This window comes from Malaclemys terrapin, chromosome 6, assembly GCF_027887155.1.
Source record: "Malaclemys terrapin pileata isolate rMalTer1 chromosome 6, rMalTer1.hap1, whole genome shotgun sequence".
NCBI classification, from domain to species: Eukaryota; Metazoa; Chordata; order Testudines; family Emydidae; genus Malaclemys; species Malaclemys terrapin.
In genome coordinates this window covers 47,219,085-47,233,097 of record NC_071510.1, presented here as the reverse complement: position 1 = coordinate 47,233,097, position 14,013 = coordinate 47,219,085, and the positions used below count along the sequence as shown (strand labels likewise).

General features: G+C 42.6%; 1 protein-coding gene across 1 annotated transcript; it reads left to right on the top strand.

Annotated features, from left to right (window-relative positions):
* Positions 1-12,026: 12,026 nt before the first annotated feature.
* LOC128839343 (protein FAM240B-like) lies at positions 12,027-13,737 on the top strand. The gene is made up of 2 exons (XM_054032251.1): positions 12,027-12,166; positions 13,659-13,737. The coding sequence occupies exons 1-2, from the start codon at positions 12,027-12,029 to the stop codon at positions 13,735-13,737; spliced, it is 219 nt and encodes a 72-aa protein (XP_053888226.1).
* The last annotated feature ends 276 nt before the right edge of the window (positions 13,738-14,013 follow it).

Sequence of the window (14,013 nt, the reverse complement as noted above, 5' to 3'; positions counted from 1 at the left end):
TGGAATTACTCGGTTTCAACAAATCATCATTTTGCAGCATAAAAATATTCCCTTGGAAAGTTTTCAACTAGCTCCAATTACTGTGCACCCCAGAATTTACAGATAAAATTCTTGATATGTCTGCAAACATTGGTACATTTCCTTAAACCCACAAAATTGTTGCAGCTTTCCCAACACTAATTTTAATGGACAATGTCTGGAAATATTTACTATACAATTCCCCCCCCCCCCCCCCCGGCCCTTAAATAGGGAACCTTTTCTGCTTTATCCTTGCAACTACTTTTCTTCCCACATACAGATTTTTGTCCAGGTTCTGAAAACAAAACTGAGATTTAAAACTGTAATGGAAACTCTTATTTCAGATCTCTTAATACAATAATTCTTTGCATATTGATAGGATGTAAAATGAATCCTCAAACACTCACCTGAGATAAGAATTGCCACCCCTATTTTGCAAATGAGGAAGTCAGTGGCGGCGCAAATAATAATAAAAACGTGGGGGGTCCTAATTACCAGTCTTATTGTCTAATCTCTAAATAGACATTTTAAAGTCAAATGTCAACAATGACATTTTTTATATATGTGCTGTGCAATTTCTGTATTTATCCAGCATATCTATATTATGAAGTGCACTTGCTAAGCAAACTACATGTAAGGGAATATGAATATACAATTGGATTTTTATAGCAGGAGATGAATAATACCTAGAAACCTCAAGTAGAATGAATTGGCAGTAGTGATCTGGATATGACAAATATAGAAAGATTTGTTACAGCAAGAAGAAAAAAGCAGATAGTGTGTAGTACTGGTGATGACTGTAAATACTTTTGGTACACTCTGTACTGGTCTGAAAGGAACCAAAAAACCTAAATATATCGTTACAATAAATTCCAACAGGATCTCTTTCTTTGTATAGCCTTCTTTCAGTGTCTGAGACATGAACTTTCATAGAGCTTATCAGAATCGTTGGTTTTTATTGTTCTCCTATTATTTATATCATTATATTATTTACATTGTCTCTGATCTCTCTGTTGCAGAATTCTCCCTCTCCGACCATCTCCTTCAACATTGCCATCAGCCCCCTCCATCATGCCCAGTCACTTGGCCTTTCTGTGACTTCCAGGGCCTCTGTGCTAATGATTTCCTGTCTGCTTTCAGCCCTCTTCTCCCTATCCTCTCTTCCCTTTCTTCAGCATTGTTGCTGACACTCTCCATTCATCACTCTGCACCACCCTTGACTCTCTTGTCCCTCTCTCCCATCTCAAGGTCAATCCTGCCAACTCCCAGCCCTGGCTCACTCCCAGCATCCGTCCGCTTCCTTTGTTCTTACTCTAGTGCTACAGAGCATCTGTGTTGGAAATCCTATGATCAGGCCAACTTCCTCTGTTACCAATTCATTCTCTGCTCTTTCAGTTCAGAACTCTAGTTCTCCAATTTAATTGAATCTCACGCCCACAATCCCAGCTGCCTTTTCACCACCTTTGACTCATTCCTTAAACCTTCCCCTCCCCATCTCCACTTCTCTCTCTGCACAGGAGATTGCTGACTTCTTCCAAGAGAAAACTGACAAAATATAATGTAATGTTCCCCCTCCCCTTAGCTCACCTTCCCTTTCCCCATAGAATTCTCTCCTGCTTTTCCCTTATCACAGGCACAGAAATTTGTCATCTGCTCTCCTCCTCTAAGCAATCCACTTGCCCCAGTGACCCCATCCCAGCTTCAGATCTCCCTCGTACCCACTCTCAACTCCTCTCTTACTCTTTTCCTTAACCTCTCACTCTCCTCTGGTTCTTCCCACTCACAATACAAGCATGCTCTAGTCTCTCCCATCTTAAAAAAAAGCAAACAAAAAACTTGATCCCACTTGCCTCTGCAACTACAACCCCATCTCCCTTCCCTTGCTAAGCTCACTGAATGCCCTTTCTATAATTGCTGTCTCAAGTTCCTCTCCTCCAATTCTATCCCAGACCTTCTCCAATCCAGCTCCTGCCTCCAACATTCACCTGAAACCACTCTCATCGAAGTCTCTAACAACTTCTTCCAATCTAAAACTCAGAACAAGTATTCCATCTTCATCCTCCTTGACCAGTCAGCTGCCTTTGACGCAATTGAACATGCTCCTCTTCTCAAAATTTTGTCCTCCCTTGGCTTTTGTTACTCTGTCCTCTACTGTTTCTCCTTCCACCTTCATAATCATTCTTTCAGTGTGTCCTTTGGATCCTCTTCATCTATCCTCCAATTTGCTATGAGGGTTCTGGCTCCTTTCTCTTCTCCTTCTACATCTTTTCTTTGGGCAATCTCATCTGCAAACAAAAATTCCGATACCGTCTCTATTCTGAGGACTCACAGATCTGCTTCTGTATTTCAGATCTGTCTCCTTCTGTCCAAACTATAATCTCAGCCTGTGTCTGACATCTCCTTATGGATGTCTAGTCATCATCTCAAGATAAACATGGCTAAAACATAGCTTCTAATCTCTCACACACTCACACTCTCTCTCTCTCTCTCTCCTTGATCACAGTGGGCAATACCACCATTCTGCCTGTCACTCAGGCCCATAACCTAGGCATCATCTTCAACGCAGACCTCTCTCTAGGTCCTTACATCCAGGCTATGTCTAAATCTTGCCAGTTCTCTAAGATACAGCCTTTCCTATCCATCCACAGAGCTAAAACTCTTGTCCAAGCTCTCCTCTCACATCTCAGTCATTGCAATACCCTCCTCTCTGACTTTGACAAGTGAAATATTGCCCTGCTCATACCCATTTAGAATGCTGCTGCAAAGATCATTTTCCTAGCCCATTACTTTGGCCAGAGAATGTTTGTTTTTAAATTCCCACACTGGCTGCACCCTCTCTATTGTACCAAACATAAGCTGCTTGTATCTAATTTCAGGACCCTTCACAGTCAGTCCCCATCCTAGCTATCATTTCCCTGTGATATCCTGGGTCTCAGACCCAGGCCTGTGAGTTCCCAGACAACCGATTGATGTCTGCTGAAACCTGGAGGGCAGAGGAGCTAGCAGGACTATAGCCTCAGCCAAGGCACCACCCTTAGGAGCCGTGATTGGAGGATTGCCTGGCTCCACCAGTTGGTCCACCCATGCTATTTAAGCCAGGAGGTGGCACAGGAAGTTGTCTGACCAACTAGATAATTCACTGCTGCTACTTGTGCCTTGTACCCAACTCTGTGGCTCCGGCTCTGACTCTCATCTTCAATTCCTGACTCTGACTCTGGCTTGACCTCTGGCATTGGTAATTGGCAGTTGACTCTTGTCCAGACCCTCAACTCCATTTCCCAACCTGGATGCCTGCTCCGCCCACTATATCAGATCTGGTCTGACCACTAGGCAAGACTACCTACATCCTGGTGCCTATATTCCCATTCAATATTGAGCTATCAAAGCTGACCTCCAGTTGGGGGACACCATCCTCCTTTGCCCACTTGTTACATTTTCAAATACCCATGTTGTCCTTCACGCTTGGGAAATGCTCTCTGTAAACATCTGCAGAGCTACCTGATTATGCACCTTCCAATCCCTCCTTAAACTCTCTTTTGCCAGGACACCTGCCAAAAAATTTGACAACGGCTAGGCTGCTGGTGGGCAGAGACCACAGCCTAACACACTCACCAAAAGTGTCTCGTTGTTTTCTTGTACTCCCCTTCTGTCTGTCTGTCTCTGTCTATTGTCTCATGTCTTATGCTTAGATTGTCATTCCCTGAGGACAGCTAACATCTTTTTGTTCTGTGTTTGTATAGCACCTACCACAGTCCATGACTAGGTCTCCTAGATACTATGGTAATACAAATAATAATGAAAGAAAAATAATAGGCCTTTTTTGTGTAACAACACTTAGGAAGTTGTGGCCTTGCTAGAGAGAAGACAGTCACCAGAAGTTAGCAAGAAGAGCATGAGGTATTGCAGGGGCCAGTGGCCTCAGCAGCACCGGATTTGTAATATCATCCATGCAACATACATAAATTAAGACTTGCTTGGGTTTAGCCATTTCCCAATTCTGGCAGAAAACAACTTGTCGTTTATGCTGGTATAAGGAAAAGCAGAATCTGGACCACCCTTGCCTCCAGTAGTGCTTAATATCTGATGCCTCAGATGAAGGCAATGACCCATCAATTTAGGCAATGACCTAGACCAGAGGTTCTCAAACTGTGGTCCACATACCACCAGTGGTCTGCGAGCTCCATTCAGATGGTCTATGGGTAGTTTCCCCTAAGGTGTGTGCCTGGGCTGCCGCACGCGAGAAAATGAAGAGCCATCCACCTAATTAGTGGAGCCGCACAGGCGTGGCTCCACTAATTAGGTGCCTGGTCCCTGGAGAAGATGCACATGCAAGGTGAGGTGGTGGCCTTGGGGGAAATAGAGGGTACGTGGGGGGAGCAGTGAGGGGAGAAGAGGGGGTAGGGGAAATTTGGGACGTGTAGGGCTGCAGTGGCCAGAAAAAGAGGTGACTTTCCCCAGCTCCAGAGCTGTGGCTGCTGGGGAGTGACCCCCCTCCTTCCCAGCCCCAGCTCGGGGGCTGCTGCGGAGCGGGAGAGAGGGCACATCCATCTCATTAGAAAGGTATGAGTACAGATATTAAAATATGAGTTGTGTGCTTTCATTTGTAGAACAAAAAAAAAGTTAATTATTATTAAGTTTTTTATATATAGCGCTTTTATCCAAAGTGCTTTACAATAGTTAGCTAACGGTACAAGCAACATTTGGAAAGATTATTAAGTGGTCTGCCAAGACCCTCAGCAATTTTCAAGTGGTCCGCGGGGAAAAAAAAAAAAGTTTGAGAACCACTGCCCTAGACAACAGTACTGTGATTTATACATGGAGGGAAAATGGCTTTGTGACCCCTGCAGGTGACTATACTTATACTAAAACAAGATAGATTTAAAAACCTTGTAAAATATTGAGTTGTATCCCTGGATATCAAATTTCTATCTCTGCTAGCAAAGCCCCTTTGTATCTATGCTTTTCTAATATAGGAACTTGAGTTCCAATTCCTTATATGGAAAGGTATTGTTCTGCTGATGGTAACTATGTTTTATAGAATCAGTGAGATCCAGCCTCTAGCTATTGATCTTCCACTTACAGAAAAGTCAAGGTGTCACTATTTAACTCATCTTGTATTCCATTTGTTAGTCCCAATAACATTACTTGGGTTTCCAAATAGCACTGTCAGTAACATAGTTTTCCTACCCTGGGAGGTATACCTTTGCAAATTAAATCTAAAAATAATCAATGCACTCTAATATGATTAAATCTAAAAATAAGTAATCATATTAATCTTGTATAGGAAAAACCCCTTCTAAAGTCATTCCAGCTATTTCTTTCATTGGGGAGCAATCCAGTTTTGGTTCAGCTTGTTTTCAGCCAGGGCTATGTCAAAAATGATTGCCTGTGAGTGAGTTTCTCATTGTTGTCCTTTGGAAGGATTGTCACCAGAGGCTTAAATTAAATCTCTTTCAGTCAGAACTATTGCAGTTATGACAGGCCAGCTCAGGTCAGTCCTAACTCCTGAGATTTACAAGAGGGCTAGTTGGAGCTCTTTACATACTTTAACAAAACATTACTGTGTACACTTTGTATTACATGCAGAGATCCTGAGTTTAAGCTGTGTTTAGTGCCCACTTCAAAGTCAGTATCTCACTTCTCCCCTGTTCTTCTCCCCTCTTCTCACTTCTCCCCTCTCCTTTATCTGAGAAGTTCTTTTACGTTTACTGTGTTAAACAAGAATTTTTAAAATGGAAATAGATTTTGTATGGAACACGGGCCCAATTTGTCTTTGCTGGCATAAAGGGAAAATAGGGCAGGATTAATGTCCCCCTGCTGAGTGAATAGAATTGACACAGTAACTAAACACCCATGCCCAGCCCATGCTAGCCAATTCGGGCTTGCAGGGCTCGGGGTACAGGGCTGTTTCATTGCTGTGTAGACTCCCGGGCTTAGCCTAGCTCCAGGCTCTAGGACCATGTAGAGTGGGAGGACCCCAGAGCTCAGGCTCCAGACCAAGCCCAGAAGTCTACTACACAGCAATGAAACAGCCCTGCAGACCAAGCCCTGTGAACCAGAGTCAGCTGGCACGCACCAGCTGCAAATTTTTCTTTGCTGTGTAGACATACCCATAGAGGGCTTCTCAGGTATATGCAGATCCACTCCTTGTAGAAGCCCCTGGCACAGGGGCAGCATTCTGGGACAGGCCAGAGGTGGCGTAGCCAGGACATCCCATTGTGCAGCTGAATTCAAATACATTTGAGGCAAACTGTAAAAGCACTGGAGTTTGAAACAGGTAGGAAGATTCAGTTTTCAAAAACTACTGCACATTCACATGCTAAAGTTTTCAAAGCTCTGGTGTTAAGAAGGGCTGTGAATAACCCTTTTATAGGGTCAGACTGTGTCCTGCATAGGTCGTGCTGCACAGCTGCAATGACCAAGCAGCACTGAGCCAGATTCTAGGTTTGTGTAGTTACAGCAATGGGGAAAAAAGCCTAACCGCAAATTAATCCACATTTGAACATAGCACATTAACTGCACTTCAGACTCCAGACTGTTCTAAAATTTTTCCCAGTATTTCTGCACAGAACATCAGGTGACCTAACAATGGAAACTAATGCAGAACCCCATGTTAAGCAAGTAAAGAAGTAAGTTTTTTCACTGACACATTAAAGCATGAAACAAAAAAAAGAAATAAGGAGATTTTCAAAAGCAAACAATGTGTTTGTGGGCATAACTTTTAATCAAGAAATAATGGAGCCCACATTTTTCCTGCAATTAATCCCAAATACAAATGCCAGCACACATATACCTACCAGATTTACTTGCTCAACATGTCACCTTCAGAAAAGCAACAACCATAATGAAGTCTTTCTGAAAATCAGACTCAAAATGAAGAGTCCAATAATTCAGGGGAAATGAGGGGGTTTTCAAACTCAGAAACCCAAGAAGAACATGAACAAAGTCACAGCAAAATCTCAAAAAGAAAATAAAACAATCCCTTCAAAGAGGCTATTTTTGTTCTGAGCTCCTAGTCTCTTTGTAGTATGTCTCACATTTTCTCATAAAACAACTGAATCGCTAAATAGAATTATATAAACATTATGAGCTCCCAGCTTTGCTTTTCATACCATGCCTGGCAGGTGAATGGCAGCAATTTCTTCAAGCTTTTCCAAGCAAGCCTAGGGGACTATTTTACTAGCTCTCTGCAGCTCTGATTAAAATAAATTACAAATAATTGCTACAAATTCACACAAGGCGTAGGAACCCTACATACTTGTTAAAAATTAAATGTTGTGGAAGATGGTTGTAATGACATTTTCATGCAAAACCACATCATTTGGAAAGCAGGATGTATAAGTATAATCTAAAATCTGTTCCATGCTTAATGAAGACTACAAAAGGATATTTTTGGAAATAATGACATTTTCTAGCTGTAACATGGGGCGCAGAGGCATTGCTATTAACCCATTAAAAGTCCCATTGAGAGAAAGAGAGAGAGATTATTATTTTATAAAATTTGCCCCCAAATTTATTTCTCAGGCTGATTTTGAATGTAAACTGCCTTGAAGGTACAAGATGACTATCAGAACGAAATGTAATAAAACAGACAAAATATATTCAATTAAGATTTTGTTTTGATTTTTTTTTTAATTAATTCATAGGCTTTTGCAATTTTGCATCCTGTATAATTTCTAACTTTCCCCATTTCTGAGTAAAATGAAGGTAAATGCTGTACTGATTAATGGAAAAACCAATAGAACTCTATCCCTTCAATACTTTGGTAGTGGCCTACTGGAGCCATTTTATGGTCTCTAGTACAAGTTCAACAATATCTCAACTTCAGAAGCAATAACCTGCTGTCTCATTCCGCCATGCCGTTATTGGTGGTCAGTAGAGTTTCTCATTCTCTTTGTCTCAAGCTATGTCTCTACTAGAAAGGCTTTGCTGATACAGCTATAGGCCATGTCTACACTAGCGAGTTTACAGCAGCACAGCTGTAACGATGGTGCTGCACCACTGTAAGATGGCACGTGTAGCTGCTCTTTGCTGATGGGAAAGAGCTCTCCCGTCCACATAATAAAACCACCCACAACGAAGCTCTCCCACCAACATAGCACAACGCACGCTACTGCTTATGCTGGCGACACGTAAGTCGCTCAGGGGTGCGTGTTTTTCACACCCCTGAGGAAATAAGTTTTGCCAACATAAGTGGTAGTGTAGACATAGCCATACTGGGACAGCTATACCAGCAGAGCTTCCAGTGGAGATGCAGCTTATATCCCATCATAAGGCAATCTTTTGACCGTATAGTTAAACCACCTTCCCAGATAACATAAGCTATAATGGAAAAAATACTCTTTTGCCAATATAGTTGTGTTTACACAGGGGTTGCTTGGTGGCTGTTGTTTTTTTTTGCCGGCATAGATATGTCAGTCAGGGGTGTTTATTTTTACACACTCCTAACCAATATAGCTATACTGGCAAAACTTTGTAATGTAGACCTGGCCTGACAAGGCTATGTCTACATTAGGAGTACTTTACTGGTATAGGAATACCAGTATACTATACCAGCAAAATGCTCCTAGCATGGATGCAACTATACTGAAAAACTGGTGCTTTGTATTGGTATAGTTACCCCCACAACTCCCCTGAGCAAAAGAAAAGCATGAGCAAAATAGCAATGTGGCCACAGCAACAGTACCCAGGAGGTCAGGCAGGTTTGTGCTCATGCAGGTAACTCATGCTGCTGCATATGCCACCATGGCCACACCCATACTGCTATTTTTAGTACATTAGCTCAAGCAGAGCTAGTACGTATCTGTCTACCCTCCCAGCTGCTGTACAGACTTATCCTACTGGCAGAGCCAATGCCACCCCCACAATGCTGCAGGAATACCCCTAAAAGAACTCTCCTAGTCTCTAAAGGCACATGAATGTGCCACTTGTAATAGTTGTCCAAACTTGCGAGCCCCTGCACTCAACTTGATGGAATTTGTCTGTCGTCCCATAACTTCTGAATCTGATGCACATCTGATCTATTCCAAAATTTCAGGGAACGTTCTAGACATCAATGGCCAGAACCCTCTTCATTTGGAGGGAAATCAGAATGCCAAAGAGGGAAAAGAGGGACACGTAGACCTCCTGTCATCTCTTGATGGCACCCATTAACCCCTTGCAGCATAACATTTCCCCTGCTCATCTCTCAGGAGAGTTTAACATGTTGACACACTGAGGTTACGTGTGCACTTAAAACACTGCTGCAGCTGAGCCATTGTACTGTAGCACTTCTGTGTAGACACTCCCTACAGTAATCTACCTCCCTGAGAGGCAGTTGCTAGGTCGACAGAATTCTTCCATCAACCTAGCACTGTCTACATTGCAGGTTAAGTTGGCTTAGGTATGCCGCTTGGAGTGTGGATTTTTTACACCCCTGAGAGACATAGCTATGCCAATGTAACTTTTCCGTGTAGACCTGCCTTGAAAAACATAAGCGAAATAATTACTCTCCCTGGTGGGGAGCAATGGAGCAGATTCTTAGCCAGCAGGGACAGCCAGAGGGAGAAGAGAGAGAAGGCTTCATTCATTCCATCTTCCTTCCTAATGTCCTGTCTCCTCAGCCTGTCCCAAGTGGGAAGAAAGACGGCACTAGCCATCCACCCCTTCCTTCCAATCTGGGAGAAAGAAAGGCAGTCTGGGGTGAGGGAAGAAGAAACACAGGGCTTCCCTGGAATGTTGCAGAGAATGGAAGATCATAGCAGGAATGGGGAGAGAGCAATAGGGGAAAACAGAGCCCTAGACATGGTGAGGAAAATGTGGTGCCTTGATGGGGACAGCGGGGGAGGAGAGACACATAGCACCCTTGACATGGTGTAGACTAGAGAATGGGGGACCCTAGTGTGGGCATAAGAGGAATTGGAGGGGAATCAGAATCCCTGACATGCTGGGAGAATGGAAGACCCTGGTGTGGGGGGGAGAAGGGAATGGAGATGAACAGAGCCTCTGGTATAGCATGGAGAATGGGGGACCCTGCTGTGCAGGGATACACAGAACCATTAGTGGAGAAAACTGAGGGACCCTGGTGCAGGACGTTGGTATGAGGAAGGGAGGCGCACAGAGTCACTGGCATAGGGAAAAGAATGGGAGACTTTGGTATGGCAGGAAAGAGACTGGGGGGCACACAGAGACCCTGGCAGGGGGCAGATTGGGGGGAGTTGCAGGAAGTCCCTGAAATAGATGGGGAAGGGAGGATGGAACACAGGGAACATGTTGGGAGCATGAAGGAATGCAGGAGCATGGCCAGCAGAAGCAAAAAAGCATGTAATTCTCTAATATATGTTGTGATTTAGAGCATGATTATGTTAACAAAACAGTAAAGACTATGCAAAAATGGCATCATCTTATTCTATGGGGCCGATCCAGAAAGGCACTTATTTATGTATGTAACTTTAAGCATGGGTACATGATCCAATACTTTCCATATTCAGGGCCCAGATGTGTTGCCAAGTTATATCTGTTTTATTTTGTTGATTCAGGCCCCAGTGCTCCCATTGATGATTGCACTTAATCACATGCCTGGGCCGCCACAGCCCCACTGATGTTAATGGGGCTTTGGGTAGGCACAGAGGTATGCCCTCATAAAGACAATTGCAGGATCAGGGACTACAACAAGGAACACTTCATGAGGCTCCCCATGAAGAGCTGCCTCGATTCATTCCATCAGGCTGGGGAAAGGTTTTCACTCACCTCAATTGTTATTGTTCCCCTTTGCCAAGCAGTAGCAAATTTTGATTCTGACAGGTCAGTTTCCCATTTGTAGCAGAAATTGTGGAGTCAGGTATTTTCTAGGAGATTTGTTTCCTTACAAAATGTACACACCATCCTGTTTCCTTGAACCAAGATGGCAACACACTGCACAAAGGCAACTGTCTTTTGCATAAACCTTAGCTGAGGCACTGCTCTGCTCCAGCCCCAGAAGCAGCTACCTCCCTCCAATCTGACTGCAAAACTCATGCTTAGCACTTAGCCCTCAAGAATAGAAACAGCCTTAACCCAAAACTCTTACCAAGAACACCCTGACCAGAAAGGAGAACCCTTAACCCTCCTTTTGTGCACTTGCTTTGCAATACAAAAAGAAGCTGTGAAAGGAATAATAACTATACTGAAAGTGCTTTAACCCACACAATACCCTTATTGGTTACTGCCTGACACCCTTAACTCTTCCTCTGGAGAGTTTCACCCTGGTAACCCCAAATGTGCAAGTCATTAACATCCTTTGTTACAACATTACAAAATGTATCAATATCAACTACAATCAGTGGAAATAAAGTGGAATGGAAGACTAAGCTATTAAGAGTGCTGTTAATTTCACTGTAAAGTCTTTCACATGGGAACTTTGGGGGACGTTTCTATTATCTTTGTATAAATAATTAAATAGTAAAATAAAGACATGCTTGCCTACATCTTGTGGAAGTGTAAAGATACTATGAGGACATACTTGCCAGAAATGGGTTTACTCATTATTGCAGGTGTTAAGATGAGCTGGTAATTAGCCTGTTGGCAATTTACTTTCAGAGAAACCTTGGAAAAATCTTACAAATGTCAGTTACTTTTATATTATCTCTTTAACTTATGCGCACGGCACACGCAAAAAGTCTTCATCATTATGCTAAAGTGAGTGCAATAACTTTATCCTGAATTGTGTGCTAAAAGGTCACAACCACAATTATATGGAGGTGAAAGATATTTTACCAAAGGCACTTTAAGGTGAACAATTAGGAACTGTAATTACTGTAGTACAGCATATACCTCAAGTGCCGCTTTCTGAATGAAGAAGTAGAAGCATGATTCATTCCCATTAAGTTCTTCTTTTGCTTCCACGGTAAAAAGACTGCATGTGAATTCAATAAAGATGTAAAGACTGCATGTAAAGATCTTCTAAAGCATGCTGCAGTAGCACCATATTCCAGCCAGCAAAATAGAAAAGGACCGATAACTGGTCACTTGGGTTTTTTCCTTTACAGAAAATGAATAGTCAATATGTGCGCTTTGAAGTGTTTGGATGTGAAACTGAGGAACTAACAGACTTCTGGGAAAAGACAATTGAAAAACAAACTAAGCATCTGCAAATTGAAAAAGAACGACAACAGAGAAGTGCTCTGCCAAAGTAAGTGGAGGGGAGGGGGAGAAGGGATGCTTGTTTCTGTGGGTTGATATTGTAATCCTTTAAAAAAATAAAAAATAAAAATAAATAAATACATTTAGTACATGCAATAGATGCCAGAATGACCGCCCAGGAAATTGGGGTTCTTTGTATAATATACAACAACAAAGCTTCATGCGCTGCCCCTCCCCCTGTGTGCCTCAACCATGACCTCAATGGCTATCTCAAAAAGATAAGAGAGGGTAGTTCATTCTTGGGCCCTACTCAAGTCACTAATGCTACCTTTACCCCTCACTGTTTGGTGCTGTGTGGAGCCTCAGTTCAACCACAGCAGAGAATCTGGCCTTAGATCATTTAGCCTTTCTAACCTTGTGTTCGCTAGGAAAAAATGTGTGTTCGTGTGTTCTTAACTCAGAGTAACTAACGTAACTAATACAAGGTCAATCCCTAATTAAAACAAGGTAGTTTCAACATGTGTCAGCAGGCCAAGGCAAACTCTAAACTCCCCTCTAGTCTTTACCTCAGTCTGCTAACCTGTGAAAACTATAAACTGCCTTGTCTTCAGAGGATCTTAGATTGTGCTGGTTACCCCGAGGTAAGAACACACCTTTTTTTTTTTTTTTTTTTTTTTTTTCCTAGTGAAGATGCACCTTTTTTACATAAGCTGGTCCCAAATAAAGGAAGCATTCAAAATTCACCCACCCTTTTCCTTTTTTTTGAAAAAAGGTTAAAATCCAACAGCAGAGGAAGGAAGGATGGTGTTGCAGTTAGTGCCCTGGCCTAGAGTGTGTGAGAGCTGAGATGAGTTCAGTTCAGTTCCTGGGTCTGCCTTAGATTTACACTGTAACCTTGGGCAAGTCCCTTAATTTCTCCATCCTCAGCTCCCCACCTGTATAATTTCTCCTGTCTTTTGTCTGTCTTGTCTATTCGCTCTTCAGGCCAGGAACTGTCTTACTATGAATTTATGTAGTGCCTAGTACAGTGCCTTGATCCTTATTGGGGCCTCTAGGTACTACTGCACTACAAATAAACTCCCACCTCTCACCTAACCTATCTGGCCAACAAGTAAGAAGCATTGCTCCTGGTAAGAAGAATCTTGTAGATTTAACTGTACACAGTCTCTCCAGTGCTATCAATCTAGTAGTGCCAAAGGAAACCAAGAAAGTACTGTAAGAGGTGGTCCAGCAGGTGGCAGCAGCCAATCTTGAGAAATAAGGGATGACCTACAAAGTAGCTTTGTCAAGCCAGGAGAGATGAAAACTAGAGATGACTGAGCCCCAAAGCTCAGGTTAAGTTTCCTCATTATGCTAGAAGACATTCCAGATGAGCAGGATTTAGTAGATCTCCCACTGTTGCTACTGCTGGCAGAGCAGCACCAATGGTAGCAATGGTGGGAAATGTTAGGAAGATGAGTTTGGTGGTATCTCTCAAAGCCCGGAGATGTGCAAGACTGGAGTCTTTCTGGTGATATCGGTGTTTATGTTTCCTGTCTTAGACTCAGAACTGAATGGAAGGAGAGGTTGGAAAAAAGGATACAAATGATGAAGACTCAAAATGAAGAGCCAGCTAGTTGAAGGCTTCTTACGCATTTGGGAAAAGAAGGAAAAATGTTTTGCAGAAGAAAACCATAGTGTATTGCAAACACCCAATTTATTTTTATTTATAAGTTTCAATGAGATTTATTTTACAGTAGCATCAACATGTAGGGAGTTCATATGTGAAACCTCTATTACTGCTTATGAGACCTATTATCTATGTGGACCCCTCATTCAGTGAGGAGAGAATAAATGTGTATGGATCCTAAATTGTGGTTCCCTGATCCAGACAACTGTCTGGAAAAGGAATTTAGT